Source organism: Penicillium argentinense (assembly GCF_028826775.1).
Source record: "Penicillium argentinense strain IBT 30761 chromosome Unknown utg000009l_segment0_segment0, whole genome shotgun sequence".
NCBI classification, from domain to species: domain Eukaryota; kingdom Fungi; phylum Ascomycota; class Eurotiomycetes; order Eurotiales; family Aspergillaceae; genus Penicillium; species Penicillium argentinense.
The window spans coordinates 144,639-156,399 of NW_026622668.1; the positions used below are offsets into that span (position 1 = coordinate 144,639).

At 52.5% G+C, this 11,761-nt stretch overlaps 5 protein-coding genes across 5 annotated transcripts; 2 read left to right on the forward strand and 3 right to left on the reverse strand.

Moving 5' to 3' along the window:
* Nucleotides 1-71: 71 nt before the first annotated feature.
* N7532_007654 (putative extracellular endoglucanase) lies at nt 72-2,226 on the reverse strand (the record flags this gene model as incomplete). The annotated part of the gene is made up of 7 exons (XM_056620146.1): nt 72-233; nt 290-1,094; nt 1,150-1,171; nt 1,233-1,583; nt 1,647-1,778; nt 1,828-2,116; nt 2,221-2,226. The coding sequence occupies 7 exons, from the start codon at nt 2,224-2,226 to the stop codon at nt 72-74; spliced, it is 1,767 nt and encodes a 588-aa protein (XP_056470952.1).
* Nucleotides 2,227-3,190: 964 nt separating this feature from the next.
* N7532_007655 (MINDY family deubiquitinase) lies at nt 3,191-6,010 on the reverse strand (the record flags this gene model as incomplete). The annotated part of the gene is made up of 3 exons (XM_056620147.1): nt 3,191-4,312; nt 4,374-5,383; nt 5,452-6,010. The coding sequence occupies 3 exons, from the start codon at nt 6,008-6,010 to the stop codon at nt 3,191-3,193; spliced, it is 2,691 nt and encodes an 896-aa protein (XP_056470953.1).
* A 560-nt stretch (nt 6,011-6,570) lies between these two features.
* trm6 (tRNA 1-methyladenosine methyltransferase subunit GCD10) lies at nt 6,571-8,319 on the forward strand (the record flags this gene model as incomplete). The annotated part of the gene is made up of 2 exons (XM_056620148.1): nt 6,571-6,656; nt 6,729-8,319. 2 exons carry the CDS (start codon nt 6,571-6,573, stop codon nt 8,317-8,319), a joined length of 1,677 nt encoding a protein of 558 aa, XP_056470954.1.
* A 308-nt stretch (nt 8,320-8,627) lies between these two features.
* N7532_007657 (actin-related protein 2/3 complex subunit 3) lies at nt 8,628-9,540 on the reverse strand (the record flags this gene model as incomplete). The annotated part of the gene is made up of 5 exons (XM_056620149.1): nt 8,628-8,675; nt 8,743-8,821; nt 8,883-8,995; nt 9,062-9,472; nt 9,535-9,540. 5 exons carry the CDS (start codon nt 9,538-9,540, stop codon nt 8,628-8,630), a joined length of 657 nt encoding a protein of 218 aa, XP_056470955.1.
* Nucleotides 9,541-9,732: 192 nt separating this feature from the next.
* N7532_007658 (replication factor C subunit 3) lies at nt 9,733-11,163 on the forward strand (the record flags this gene model as incomplete). Its single annotated transcript, XM_056620150.1, has 5 exons — nt 9,733-9,869; nt 9,926-10,013; nt 10,070-10,244; nt 10,310-10,693; nt 10,757-11,163. The coding sequence occupies 5 exons, from the start codon at nt 9,733-9,735 to the stop codon at nt 11,161-11,163; spliced, it is 1,191 nt and encodes a 396-aa protein (XP_056470956.1).
* Nucleotides 11,164-11,761: the final 598 nt, after the last annotated feature.

Consider the following 11,761-nt stretch of genomic DNA (forward strand, 5'->3'; position numbering starts at 1 on the left):
GAATCCAGGCTACGCAGGCTGAATAAAATCGTCTGCTCACTTTGTTGGAAGGCTCATTGTCCCTTTCAAGCTCAAACGGTCAATGTAAAATTGACGGCATTCACAGCGCCATTATCTCGAGGATAGAACTCGAAAGTGAACACTGTAGTGGCACCGGCGGAAATGACAGAGTTAATGGCGGACGAAGTGATGATCACATTCGAGGAGTCCCAATTGTACTGGCTGCTGTAGGTCTATAATCACAATCAAAATCAGCTTTGGTCTAGGCTCTGGTGGGATAGAAACTCACTGCTCTGGCCTGTTGAATAGGTCCCAGGTATACAGTCCAATCATCCACTAGATACGTCCCAGTTGTAGTTAGAGCCTTGACAGCCGCCACTGTCTTTAGTCCACCCCATGTGATGGGGATTGAAAGATCTGAGCCCGAGACGGATGATGCCACCGCCGTTTTGGATGAGAGGGTCGGAGTCTTCCATTGAACAAGCTGTACAACAGGAGAAGAATTACCGCCAGAGAACTTCAGCGTCAGATTGGCGATCACGCCTGGCGATGTTGTAGCAGAAACATGCTTCGACAAATATGAGGCTGTGAAAATGATATTCGATCCCGAAACAGAGTAATCCGTTCCTGAAACCAAAGTCGATCCGGATGAGTCTTGAATCGAAGTGAGTTTATTTCCATTAAAGATAAACGGTAGTGTTTGTGCTGTCACATCTGTGCCATATTGGTGAAAAATATAGGCTGAGGAGGACTGGGTAGTCGCAGATGCATCCTCTGTACTACCAGGCAAGCTGTTCGCAGTGTTTGCAGTTGATTTCGTGATCATCGAGATGGAATTTGGATCGCGCCATGATGCAGCGTCTCGATCTAAATGGTCTAGACCATTATCCCAGAGGATGCAAGCAAAATTCAGGCCAGTCGCGGAGCGAATCAGTTGATCAACGTACTTCCACCGGGCAGCAGGCTCTGTGTTGGTAGGAGAAGCATCGTACTCGCCGAGAATAATTGGGACGTCACTGAAATTGTTCCGAATTAGTTGGAAGTCGGATAAAACAGTTGCTTTATCGGAGTCAGATCCCCAGATGGTTTTACCCCTTGATATGTTAGTACCAGTGAAAGAGTTGTTCGTCTTGACGTCGATTGTCTTACCATGCACTGAAGATAAAGTCGTCTATTTGCAATTAGCCGTTAGTCACTGCACCTAATACCAAGCGTCACACTTTCTCACTTACAGGGACTGTAGTAGTGGAATTGAATCGCGTAAGGGTTTGAGAACCCTGAAGGTGCCTCGAACCATTCCGAGGTCTTCACGCTGTCCTGACCACCCCCAACGAGGTTGACGACTCGTTGAGAATTGAATCCACCTGCATCATTGATAGCTTGCAGGAAAATCTTGTTTAATTTGTTGATCTCGGCTGCATCGGTCGCATCGTTGCATGGAGGCTCATTGATAGACTCAAAGGCGACGAGACTTGACTTGCAGGCCAACTTGGTGCCGATCTGATACCAAAGTCGATAGAATTTCTCTTCAATCATGGTGAGGTTGGCACCAGATGCAGTGACATCGGCCCAGACCCAGGAATCTGTTTGATTTTAGTACGTTAGTAGCACGAAAATCCAGGCCTAGTTTTGAGTGGAATACCTACCGTGATGAACATTGACAATGGTATACAGCCCCAACGACGTGGCCATATCAACCACATCAGACACTCGTTGCAGCCAGTCTGGGTTGACGGTCCAGTCTGGGGAGCTGCCAGTGAAATGGTATGCGTAGGTGACTATTACCGTCAGTATGTAATCCAGAAAATCAGATCTTACAGACCATACCTGGGATTCGAACGCTGTTAAAGCCCGCATCTTGTACTGTTTTGAAGGTGGAGGCAACAACGGGCGCATTGTTCCAGGAGCCTTCATCTGGAACGGCATCTAAAGTATTTCCCAAGTTCCATCCTGGATGAAGCTTCGCGACATAGTTAGAGGCGGAAATTGCACTAAATGTCCCTGTGCAGCTAGACCCAGTGGAAGTCGATGTTGTAGTGCTCTGCACTGTTGTCTTGGTTGTTGTCGCCAGAGTAGTGGAAACCGTGGTTGTGGTTGTGGTGCTGGAAGACGTCGCCTTGGTAGTTATAGTAGTCGTTGCAGTTCCAGGAACGCACTGGTAATAATCTTAAAACATCTAGGTTAGCAGAATGTAATAAAATGACAGGACCACGGACTTACAGGCATTTTGCGAAGTACAGTAGTATCCGGAGGTGCAACTTGTACTTCCTGAGTAACCAGTACCCCCGCCTAAGTTTGAGAGTGTAAGTGATTCAAGTGAGTAATGAAATGTGTGGGTTTGAACAGTAATGTAGACTAACATTGTCCGTATGCTGATACTTGTGCTTGGGCATACTGGCCCAGTGCCAACACGACCACTGCGTAGAGAGTTTGCATAGCGAGTGCCAGTGTACTTCTAACTCTCTACCTTGAAAAAGGTATGTGTCCGACTGCCCATTTAAATGCAACATTACTACCGGCCATCGCCATATATTATAATATGTCCAATAAACCTTTCTAACTTCTTTGGTCCCAGAAGAACACGGACATGCTCGTACTACCCAAGACACTAGCCTACTAGTCGTCTTGCAACATCACGCTAGTGTGCTGTGTGCTATCACCACAGGACAAATCTGGTATATTGCAAACATAGGCATCTTGAGAGCATCGGTTCACTCAATTTAACCGGAAATTACCAGGATGATCGTAAAATACGAGCTAGAGGCTTGGCCTGCTGCGAGGCGCATCAAATATCAAATTCCTCCAATTACATACCCTCCAACGGTCCCATTTCGATCACGGACCTCCGTAAACCACCGCATAAAATTTTCCCAGCCAAGTGCGAATTCTGCAGGAAGTTGACGGACCTGCAGGTATGATTGTGAGCTTCCTCCTCATCTCCACATAGATGGCAGGCGCCATATTCCCCGCACGGCGGCGAAAACGGTCCGTGTTAGTTTCTGATGCCGTGGAGAATTCAGAAGATGGGCCAAGGGTGGTCTGATACAAGGTAAACCGGGAGTTGTAAGCAATATTTCGCTGCATGAAATCTATATAGGTACATTGTTTCGTTACATTCATTGTATCGTTCAAGGTGGGAAGCGATAGACAGCTAAAACTGGGCCGAGAAATTGTTCCGCATATGAAAGTCTCACATCACGATACAGTCCTTGCTCCGAACCCGGTCTGCACTATATCGATCGTGGACAGGTCGATTTGAATATCGGTTCTGGGGATATCTTGGGGAATATGAGCCATTGGCATCGACAGGAAAATCACTGTATCGATTTCGTCGCTCAGGTGGCGAGTATCGCGGGCCACTAGCAGCTTGCTCATAAGGGGGAGGAGGAGCATTGGGGTCATCGGGATCAGACTCGCTGTGTGGGTGCCTCAGCCCAGTAGCGATGCTCGAGGTTCTGTTTGGCCCACTGATGCGAGGAGACGACATGCGAGACGAGCTGTTTGATAATCGAGTAGAACCCAGCGGACGGGTTAGGCCAGATGGACGAGGACCACGCTCTGGCTGATGTTCCTCTTGCTGGTCTCGCTCTGGTTGATTTCCCTGTTGTTCGCGTTGCTCTTCTTCTTGAAACTGCAGAGAAAGTGCGTATGCGTAGTCGGCGTCGCTTTGCTCTTGGGTTGAGAGCGGAGAATGGGATCCTTCCTCTGCTGGGGTAGGGTTGTTTGGTGTGAGGCTTGAATTATGCGGTCCAGCTGGCGCAGCCGGCCCAGAGGATCCCGATGGACCGTGACCAACTGCACGGAAGTCGCCTGCGAGAAATTCCGCATTAAACCCGGTCACATCAACGAGTGATTCCCACACAACCTCGGCATGGCTTGAGTAACCAGCATCGGTGACTAGGGTAAAGAGCTTGTGTGACTCGGGATGCTTATATAGTGTAGAGAAATGATCATTGCGGAATAAAATCGAGATTGATCCAGGTGCCAACCGTGTCGTCAGCTGCGTCAAGCCGAATGGACTCAACTGCGTTGCATTTTCGATCTCCACAAAATGCTGAATGACCTGGATGTCTGCCATTTTCTGCTCTTCGTCCGGTGATAGAGACTGTCCGCGCATGACACGGTCCTCTAGTTCCTGTTTATTGAAATGCAGTAATTGTATGTCTTCGTGGTATTGGCCAACCCGAACCATGGCATCGTGCGCCGGGTCAGACCAAGATGTAACCCATCCATGTATAAGGGGGATACCAAATGTACTGTAGAGCTGAAGGTCTGGGGTTTGAAGAAATGTACCTAGTGAATCCTCCGTTTCCTATATCAGAGGTTAGTTGATAATTTTCATTGACGAAGCTCAGCAATTCGGATTTACTTACCAGCGTGAGGCGAGGATTCACATTCAGTCCGGTATGTAGCATGGTGAGGAACTGAGTCAGTGCCTCAATATCAGGAAAGTCTTGGTCAGGCCTTAAGCCTGTAGTCAATTCGTCGAAAAGTGCCTCGATCAACAGACCCAGTGAGATTTGCTCACGGGTTCGTAGGGCTTTGACGATGGGTGGTTGGATTTTGGGATCAGCACGCAATACAAGAGCATTGATGAGAGCAAGTAACGGACAAGGCCCGTTCTCATTTTGAACCAGGACGGGCGATTGAACAAGATTACCATGACGATCCGTTCGATTGATTTGCCGAATGGAGTATGTTTCGCGTCTCTGCTTCTGCTGTTTGGCTTCCTCGGCTGGAGAAAGCTTACGAGCAGGGGCAAGTTGTGTAGAATTCTGCAGGCCGCTTGCTGACAGCTGAACATTTGATGACACGAGAGACGGAGATTGTAGATTAGAAACTGCTTTATCAGCTCCCTCTGAGGAATACACCGACGAAGTTGCCCGGTGAGACTCCGATCCTGCGGCGAGACTATCGGGTACATCCACATCAATCAGCTCATGTGAAGTGGCTGAAGTTGCGCTGGAGAAAGCGGAGGGGGTCCTAACCCCTGCATCCGATGCTAGCCTATCATGGTCAAACGGCGGCTGTGGATCAAAAGAGCCTGGCTGTGTGGTATCCGAGGGTTGAACGACCACCGCCGGAGCTGGTGCATATGGGTTTGACTGTCCACCTTGTAGATAAATCTCCTGAGGGGCGGAGATCTTGATCGAATGCTGTGACCCCCATGGCGAAGGGTCGGATGACTGAGGAATTGCGGCAAATTGCTGAGACTCTCTTCGGAAGTTGTCGTGGCCTGTCCATGGGGAAGGATCGTAGGGTTGAGGGTTTGCGATAGATCGTTGGCATTCCCGTTGGGACAACTCATGTTCCGTCCACGGAGACTCGTGCTCGGAGGAGTCGAGCAGAGATAGTCGCGCCGTCATAGGGATGTATCCTCCCGCTAATAAAGAGTTAGTATGAGCATTTACTATCTCAAAAAACATGCAAGGGGATCTTGAGGTCTCATACCCTGGCTCAGTGGATCGCTGTTGGTGGTGGCATGTGAATGGCGATCCGTCCATTCGAGCGGGTCTGCGGAGTCCGGCTGCGAATCCATGGGCCTCGGCTTCAAGAACGGGTTGTTCGATTGAAGCTGCACTGGGACCTCCCCGGTCGTTGAGCTGCGATCCCGAGAGACAGGCTGCCATCCATACCCGGTCGCAGATTCTGGTGGGCCCGGAACGAGACCCGGGAGCCCGTGTCCTTTTGGTTCCGACCCCGCTGGATACGCCCCGTCGCCAGTGGCCGGTCGATCAGCCAAACCATCACTCCATGAACTCGGCGGGTGACTGGTTGGTGAGCCTACCGGCGATCGCTGGGCTTGTTCGAGCGGCATGAGGTCGAAGGCCGGTGAGGTGTTGAGGTCCGGGGAATACACGGACTCCTGGGAAGGGACACGATGCGGACGGGTCCGGCGTTGTGAAGACGACGAATGCGACGAAGGGGAGGTGGGAGAACGGGACTCTGTACGAGCATGCCACTTATGGAGATTCTCGAGACGCGGCGGGGGAGGTTTGCGGAGCACCATGAAGGATGGTGGTCGAAGTTGGCTGCCTGGATGTATAGATGGAGAGGTGTGGGGAGCTTCAAGCTTGAGACGGGTCGATCAGGTATATTTCAAAGTCAGGCCACCACCAGACGCAATACCAGCCCCCAAAAAGAGGCCAAAAATAACGAGGAAGGCAAGATGTCAAGATGGGCCATTGGGGCCTGCGAGAGAAAACGCCTTGCAGTGGCTCAAGCGAAGCACCTCGTCGAGGCCCGCAGCTACTTGGCGGAGCCTTGCAGGCACCGCTTTTCCTGGGGGTGTACGGGAATTACGGCTACTTGCGCGGCTGTAGCGGCCGGCCAATGGCGGTAATCCGTAATATACGGTCATATCGCGTTCCACAGTACCGGGCCAGCTGTTAATCCGACATGGGTCTATACCTTTGCTGTGATTGGTAGAAGCGCATCTGGCACGAAACGCCGCCCGGAATCTTTTGCGACAAGCAATTTTGTGATAGAGGCCGCGACTTCTCACGCGATTGTGGCCGTTGATATTGCAACGATCGGACTATCGACGCCCTGCAGGGCTCCTTCCACGCCATGCATTCCTACATTCGTCCCAACCAGTTCGTGGCTATCCAGTTGCCCTCGGACCAAACCCGCCTCATTCAACTGGTTCCAAACTCGTGCGTGCTTTCACTTGAATATATATCCGCACCCCGCCACAACACTTTGTGAACTAACGCCTGCTCCCACAGTTTGGTCCAATTGGGCAAATACGGAAGTTTCGCTGCAAACCAGATCATCGGACGGCCATTTTACTATACCTTTGAAATTCAAGATACCGCCGACAGCGATGGCTACAAGCTGCGGGTCGTTTCGGCCACCGAGCTGCATGCTGAAACCTTGATTGAAGAGGCCGAGGCGGACGGTGAGGGAGACGACCAGGAGACTGGGGCTGGGGTACCGATGCGCACCAACCGCCAGATCGTCGACGATGCGTCCACCCAGACACTCACCCTGCAGGAGATCGAGGAGCTCAAGAAAGAGGCTGGCGGGGCTGGAAAAGAAATCGTTGCGAAGCTTTTGGAGTCGCATACAGCCCTGGACCAGAAAACCGCCTTCTCACTGGCCAAGTACACCCTCCGCAAACGCAAGAAGTACATCAAACGGTTTACCGTTCTCCCATTGGATGTCAGCACCCTCGCCAACTACATGCTGGCCCAGCGGGACGCAGGGAGGACGATGGAGCTGCGAGACGAACATATCGGTCTGCTAGGATGCTTGGGAAATGTGCATCATAGCGGTGAGTCGACTGTGGATGCATTGCCGGCAGTCAAACAGAATGGCCGTTACCTGGTCGTCGACGAGACAGGTGGCCTCGTTGTCGCTGCCATGGCGGAACGCATGGGAATCCTATACCCGCACGATGAGGAGGATCAGGAAGACGAGGAGGTGGACGACCAATCTGCCACAACCAATGTCAACAAGGGTGACGGAGAGGCCCAGAACACCTATCCGATCCCGCCGCGTAGGCGGCCTCGCCCTATGTCGGCTGATGGCAACACCATCACTGTTGTCCACGCCTACTCCCAGCCCAACCTCTCCCTATTGAAATACTTTGGTTATGATACCAACCAGCCCGACGAGAAACATCCACTTCACACTCATCTCAAGTCAATCACTTGGCTACAACTGCTTGACCCGACATCTGATCCAATCCTCGCCAACCAGCCTTCCGTCATGCCCGCGGAAGAATTGGCCGCAGCCAAGGCCAGTAAGCGAACCGCATACTATTTCAAGCGGAACCGCTATGAGAGAGTCAAGCAGGTGACGAAGGAAACCCGCGAAGGGGGCTTTGATGGCCTTGTCGTCGCCACCTTGCTGGAGCCTCCCAGTATCATGAAGAACCTCGTTCCCCTTCTCTCCGGATCTGCACCTATCTCTATCTATTCCCCAACCATCGAGTCTCTGGTTGTACTGGTGGACCTCTACTCCACTGCACGGAGAACAGCATTCATCAATCGCAAGCGAGAGCTGGAGGCGCAGAAGAACTCCGACGAGGACACCATCGACATGTCATCATTATTTGACGAATTTGAACTGGATCCTACCCAAATTTTGCCCCCAACACTTCACCGAACGCGTGTTCGTGCCTGGCAAGTGCTGCCTGGCCGGACACACCCTCTCATGACTGGGCGCGGTGGCGCCGAGGGATATCTCTTCCACGCCATACGGGTCATACCGACAGCCCAGAACATCCAGGCTGCGGGTACCTTCCGGAAGAAGAGAAAGCTAGAAGCAACATCGACACCGGCGAGTGACCGAGACGTCGAGATGACATCTTGATTCGCATACCATACCTGGAGTTACCTTGAACAGATATCAAAAGTTGTACGAATATAATGATCTATCCAGCTCGCCTGAAATAAATGTAGCAGAATGCTGCCTCTGTATACCAGGGACGCGATCATAATGCAGCGTTGCGCTCAAAGCTTGGGTTATATTGAACTGATAGAACGACGGCCCATACTGCCCGAGATCCAGCACTGGCAGCGAGGGCCTGCGTAAAGCTCGATGGCGCCGAGTATCAAAAAAAGAAAAGTTCATTGATGCGCTGAATTTCGTGAAACACTATACATCCCCTCCGGCTATGTCTATAGACTTTTTCCCATGAACTTTCTCTTTGTGAAGCTCAACCAGAACTGCAAAATAGTTAGTCCGAATATGTTTATGGGGAGCGGGTACTACGAGCAGTATGTTTGCACGTACCTTGGAAGGTCCTTCTCCACCAGGGTATAATCTCGCGTGTAGCCGCACGGCAATTTCCTGCCGCACCTGCGAAATATATCTAGCAAACAATTGTTAGTTTTGGATGGGCACCTGTGGGAATTGCGGGGGGTCGGGCATACTGTCGGAGGCTCTCCGCATCCTGGCGGTCGCGCGGGGGCTCAAAGGCCTGGTTCAGAGGGAATGATACATCACCAGGGATGGCAAAATTGTCAAGCGCAGCATTGATCAGGGCCTAGCGGTTCGTAATCGTGAGTATGGGTTTGGCAATTGCGGGACTATGGGTATAGGTGGCATCTACCTTCTCCGCATCTCGGGCAGCCATCGTTGGCTTCACCTTCCCGAGACACTCGCTGATGAACAGGGTTCCGTAGATAAGCATGCGGTCGGCCGGGCCGTTGATCTCGAAGTTGCGAAACAGCACATTGGCGCGAAAGAGGGACAGGATCTCATCTACACAGTCGTAGGATTCGCTGTCGGGGGCGACATCGATGTCGGCGGTGTTAGGGGGAGCGCGGGCAGAGTATACGCAGGACCACGGGTGCGAGTGCGCAGAGGCAGGATAGGGAAGTTTCCTGGAACAAGACATCGTCAGCATTGCTGGCCGGGCCGAGTTGATCGGAGATGCATTGCATGGAGGCAGCCGTTGGCGGAGGGGCAGCGTACCTATGACGGGGACATCGCGGTCCTCCAGGAAGATGGAGTGGTAAGCCTAGAAATGGTCAGCTTATGTTACCACTATAGTGAGACTTTCCTCAATCTCTCGCAGCTTACCGGCATGGTGGATGGGGGTGTGTGGATTGAGGGGGATATGGTGGAGGTTGAGGCCGCGAGGATGTCATCGCCCGGTGGAGCCTCCCCCGAGCTGCCATGATTTTCCGCCCCGAGCCTCTCTTTACGCGCGGAACGCGTCGAGCTCGACGTTTCGCGATCTCCCCTGCCACATACAATTCACACAGACATTCAGCCATCATGTCGGACTTTGAGGATGCGATGGACGTCGACGTGCCCTCCAAGGACACCTCGGTCCAGTTCAGCTCCGAGAATGCCAGTGGGAAGAAGCGGAGTGCGGCCGACCTCCCTGTTGAAGCTCAAGACAACCTCCCCTGGTATGCAACGACACTCGGGCTTTCTCTCATGAAGCAAGTGCTGACGCTTTGGATAGGGTCGAAAAATATCGGCCGAACTCACTAGACGATGTGTCCGGCCACCAAGATATTCTCGCGACCATCAATCGCTTTATTGAAGCCAATGTAATCCCCGCCGGTGAGCCCATCTGCACATACATGAGAGTCTAACCGTTGTATAGCGTTTACCCCATCTCCTTCTATATGGTCCGCCCGGAACCGGCAAGACATCCACAATTCTCGCCCTCGCACGGCGTATATACGGGAGCAAAAATATGCGGCAGATGGTGCTCGAATTGAACGCCAGTGACGACCGCGGCATTGACGTTGTCAGAGAACAAATTAAGACATTTGCCAGTATGTGATACCAAATTCACCTACTGTGACCTCGATCGGCGTCGGAAGCTGCTAACATGGCACAGGTACGAAGCAGATCTTCTCCATGGCCCCGCAGGCCACCGGCGACTCGAAACTCGCTGGCTTTAAACTGATCGTTCTGGATGAGGCGGATGCTATGACCTCCACGGCGCAGATGGCCCTGCGCCGCATTATGGAACGCTATACAGCCAATACCCGGTTCTGCATCATCGCCAATTATACACATAAGCTTTCGCCTGCCCTGCTGTCACGTTGTACACGGTTCCGTTTCAGTCCACTTAAGGAAGCTGATATCCGGGTGCTCGTCGATCACGTTATTGAGAAGGAAAAGGTGCGGATTCAGCCTGAGGCTGTGGACAGCCTGGTTACCCTTAGTAAAGGTGATATGCGACGGGCCCTCAATGTGCTCCAGGCCTGTCACGCGAGCAGTACGTTTTCTTCCGTTCCATGACCATTCCAAATTGCATTGGTTGACTCATTTTTCGTTTTAGGCATTCCCCTACCAATGCGAGATGCGCCGAATGCCCCCCGACCCGAAGCCGAGACGATCACCGACGCAACGATTTACGACTGTATTGCGGCCCCGCATCCATCCGACATCCAAGAGATCATGAGCACCATCCTCACAACCAGCGACGTGACCTCGTGCCTCAACACGGTGAACACGCTCAAGGCGACCAAGGGACTGGCGCTGGCCGACATTCTTTCGGCACTGGCCGACCAGCTCCAACAATTGGAGGTGCCGGCGCAAACGCGCATCACCTGGCTGGAGGGCCTGGCGGAGATCGAGTGGCGGCTCTCCGGGGGCGGCTCCGAGGCGGTCCAGACCGGCGGACTGGTGGGAGTCGTGCGGAATGGATGCGAATTGCTGGGGGATCGCGGCGTGGGATTGGCCTGAGGGCGTTGGATAGTCACGACCATCGGTAGCTACCCTTAGGGTAGGGACTACTAGTAGCATTTACGGGGTGTTGGGGCAATCTGAATACGGAACTCGGAATCCTGAAGACAAAAAAAGGCATGCCGATGCGGCGCACGGCAGAACCTGCCTGACCAGCCCTAAGAGACACCATGCTAGTGTGTAGGTCCGAGTTGTAGAGACAGGGTCTTCATTGTTCTCCACCATGCCAGCGTCCACTCGCACTGTATTGTACCACGGACAGGCTGCGGTGCCGGCAAACCTACTGCCAGCGGTATCACCAACTGGCGCTCATCTTGAGGAACCCTGAGGGTACTCCGAGTTACCTGAAAATATGTATCCTCGGATCAATTGGGAGCTTATCACATCTCCGCGGTTTCAATTAGCTAATTGCAAGTCCTCGGACTTGTTCTGCTTGGCTGCAGTAGCCTCTGGGCCTCACCCGGTTAGTGGCTGCCCTAAGACGATTGCTGGCCGGCATTTAGACTGTCCTAGCTTGCCCTAGCCCGCTTTAGGAATATTTTACTCCATTTAGGGTCTGGCAGCGTGCCAGAGTCGGCCGACTCCGCCGCCAACGCCC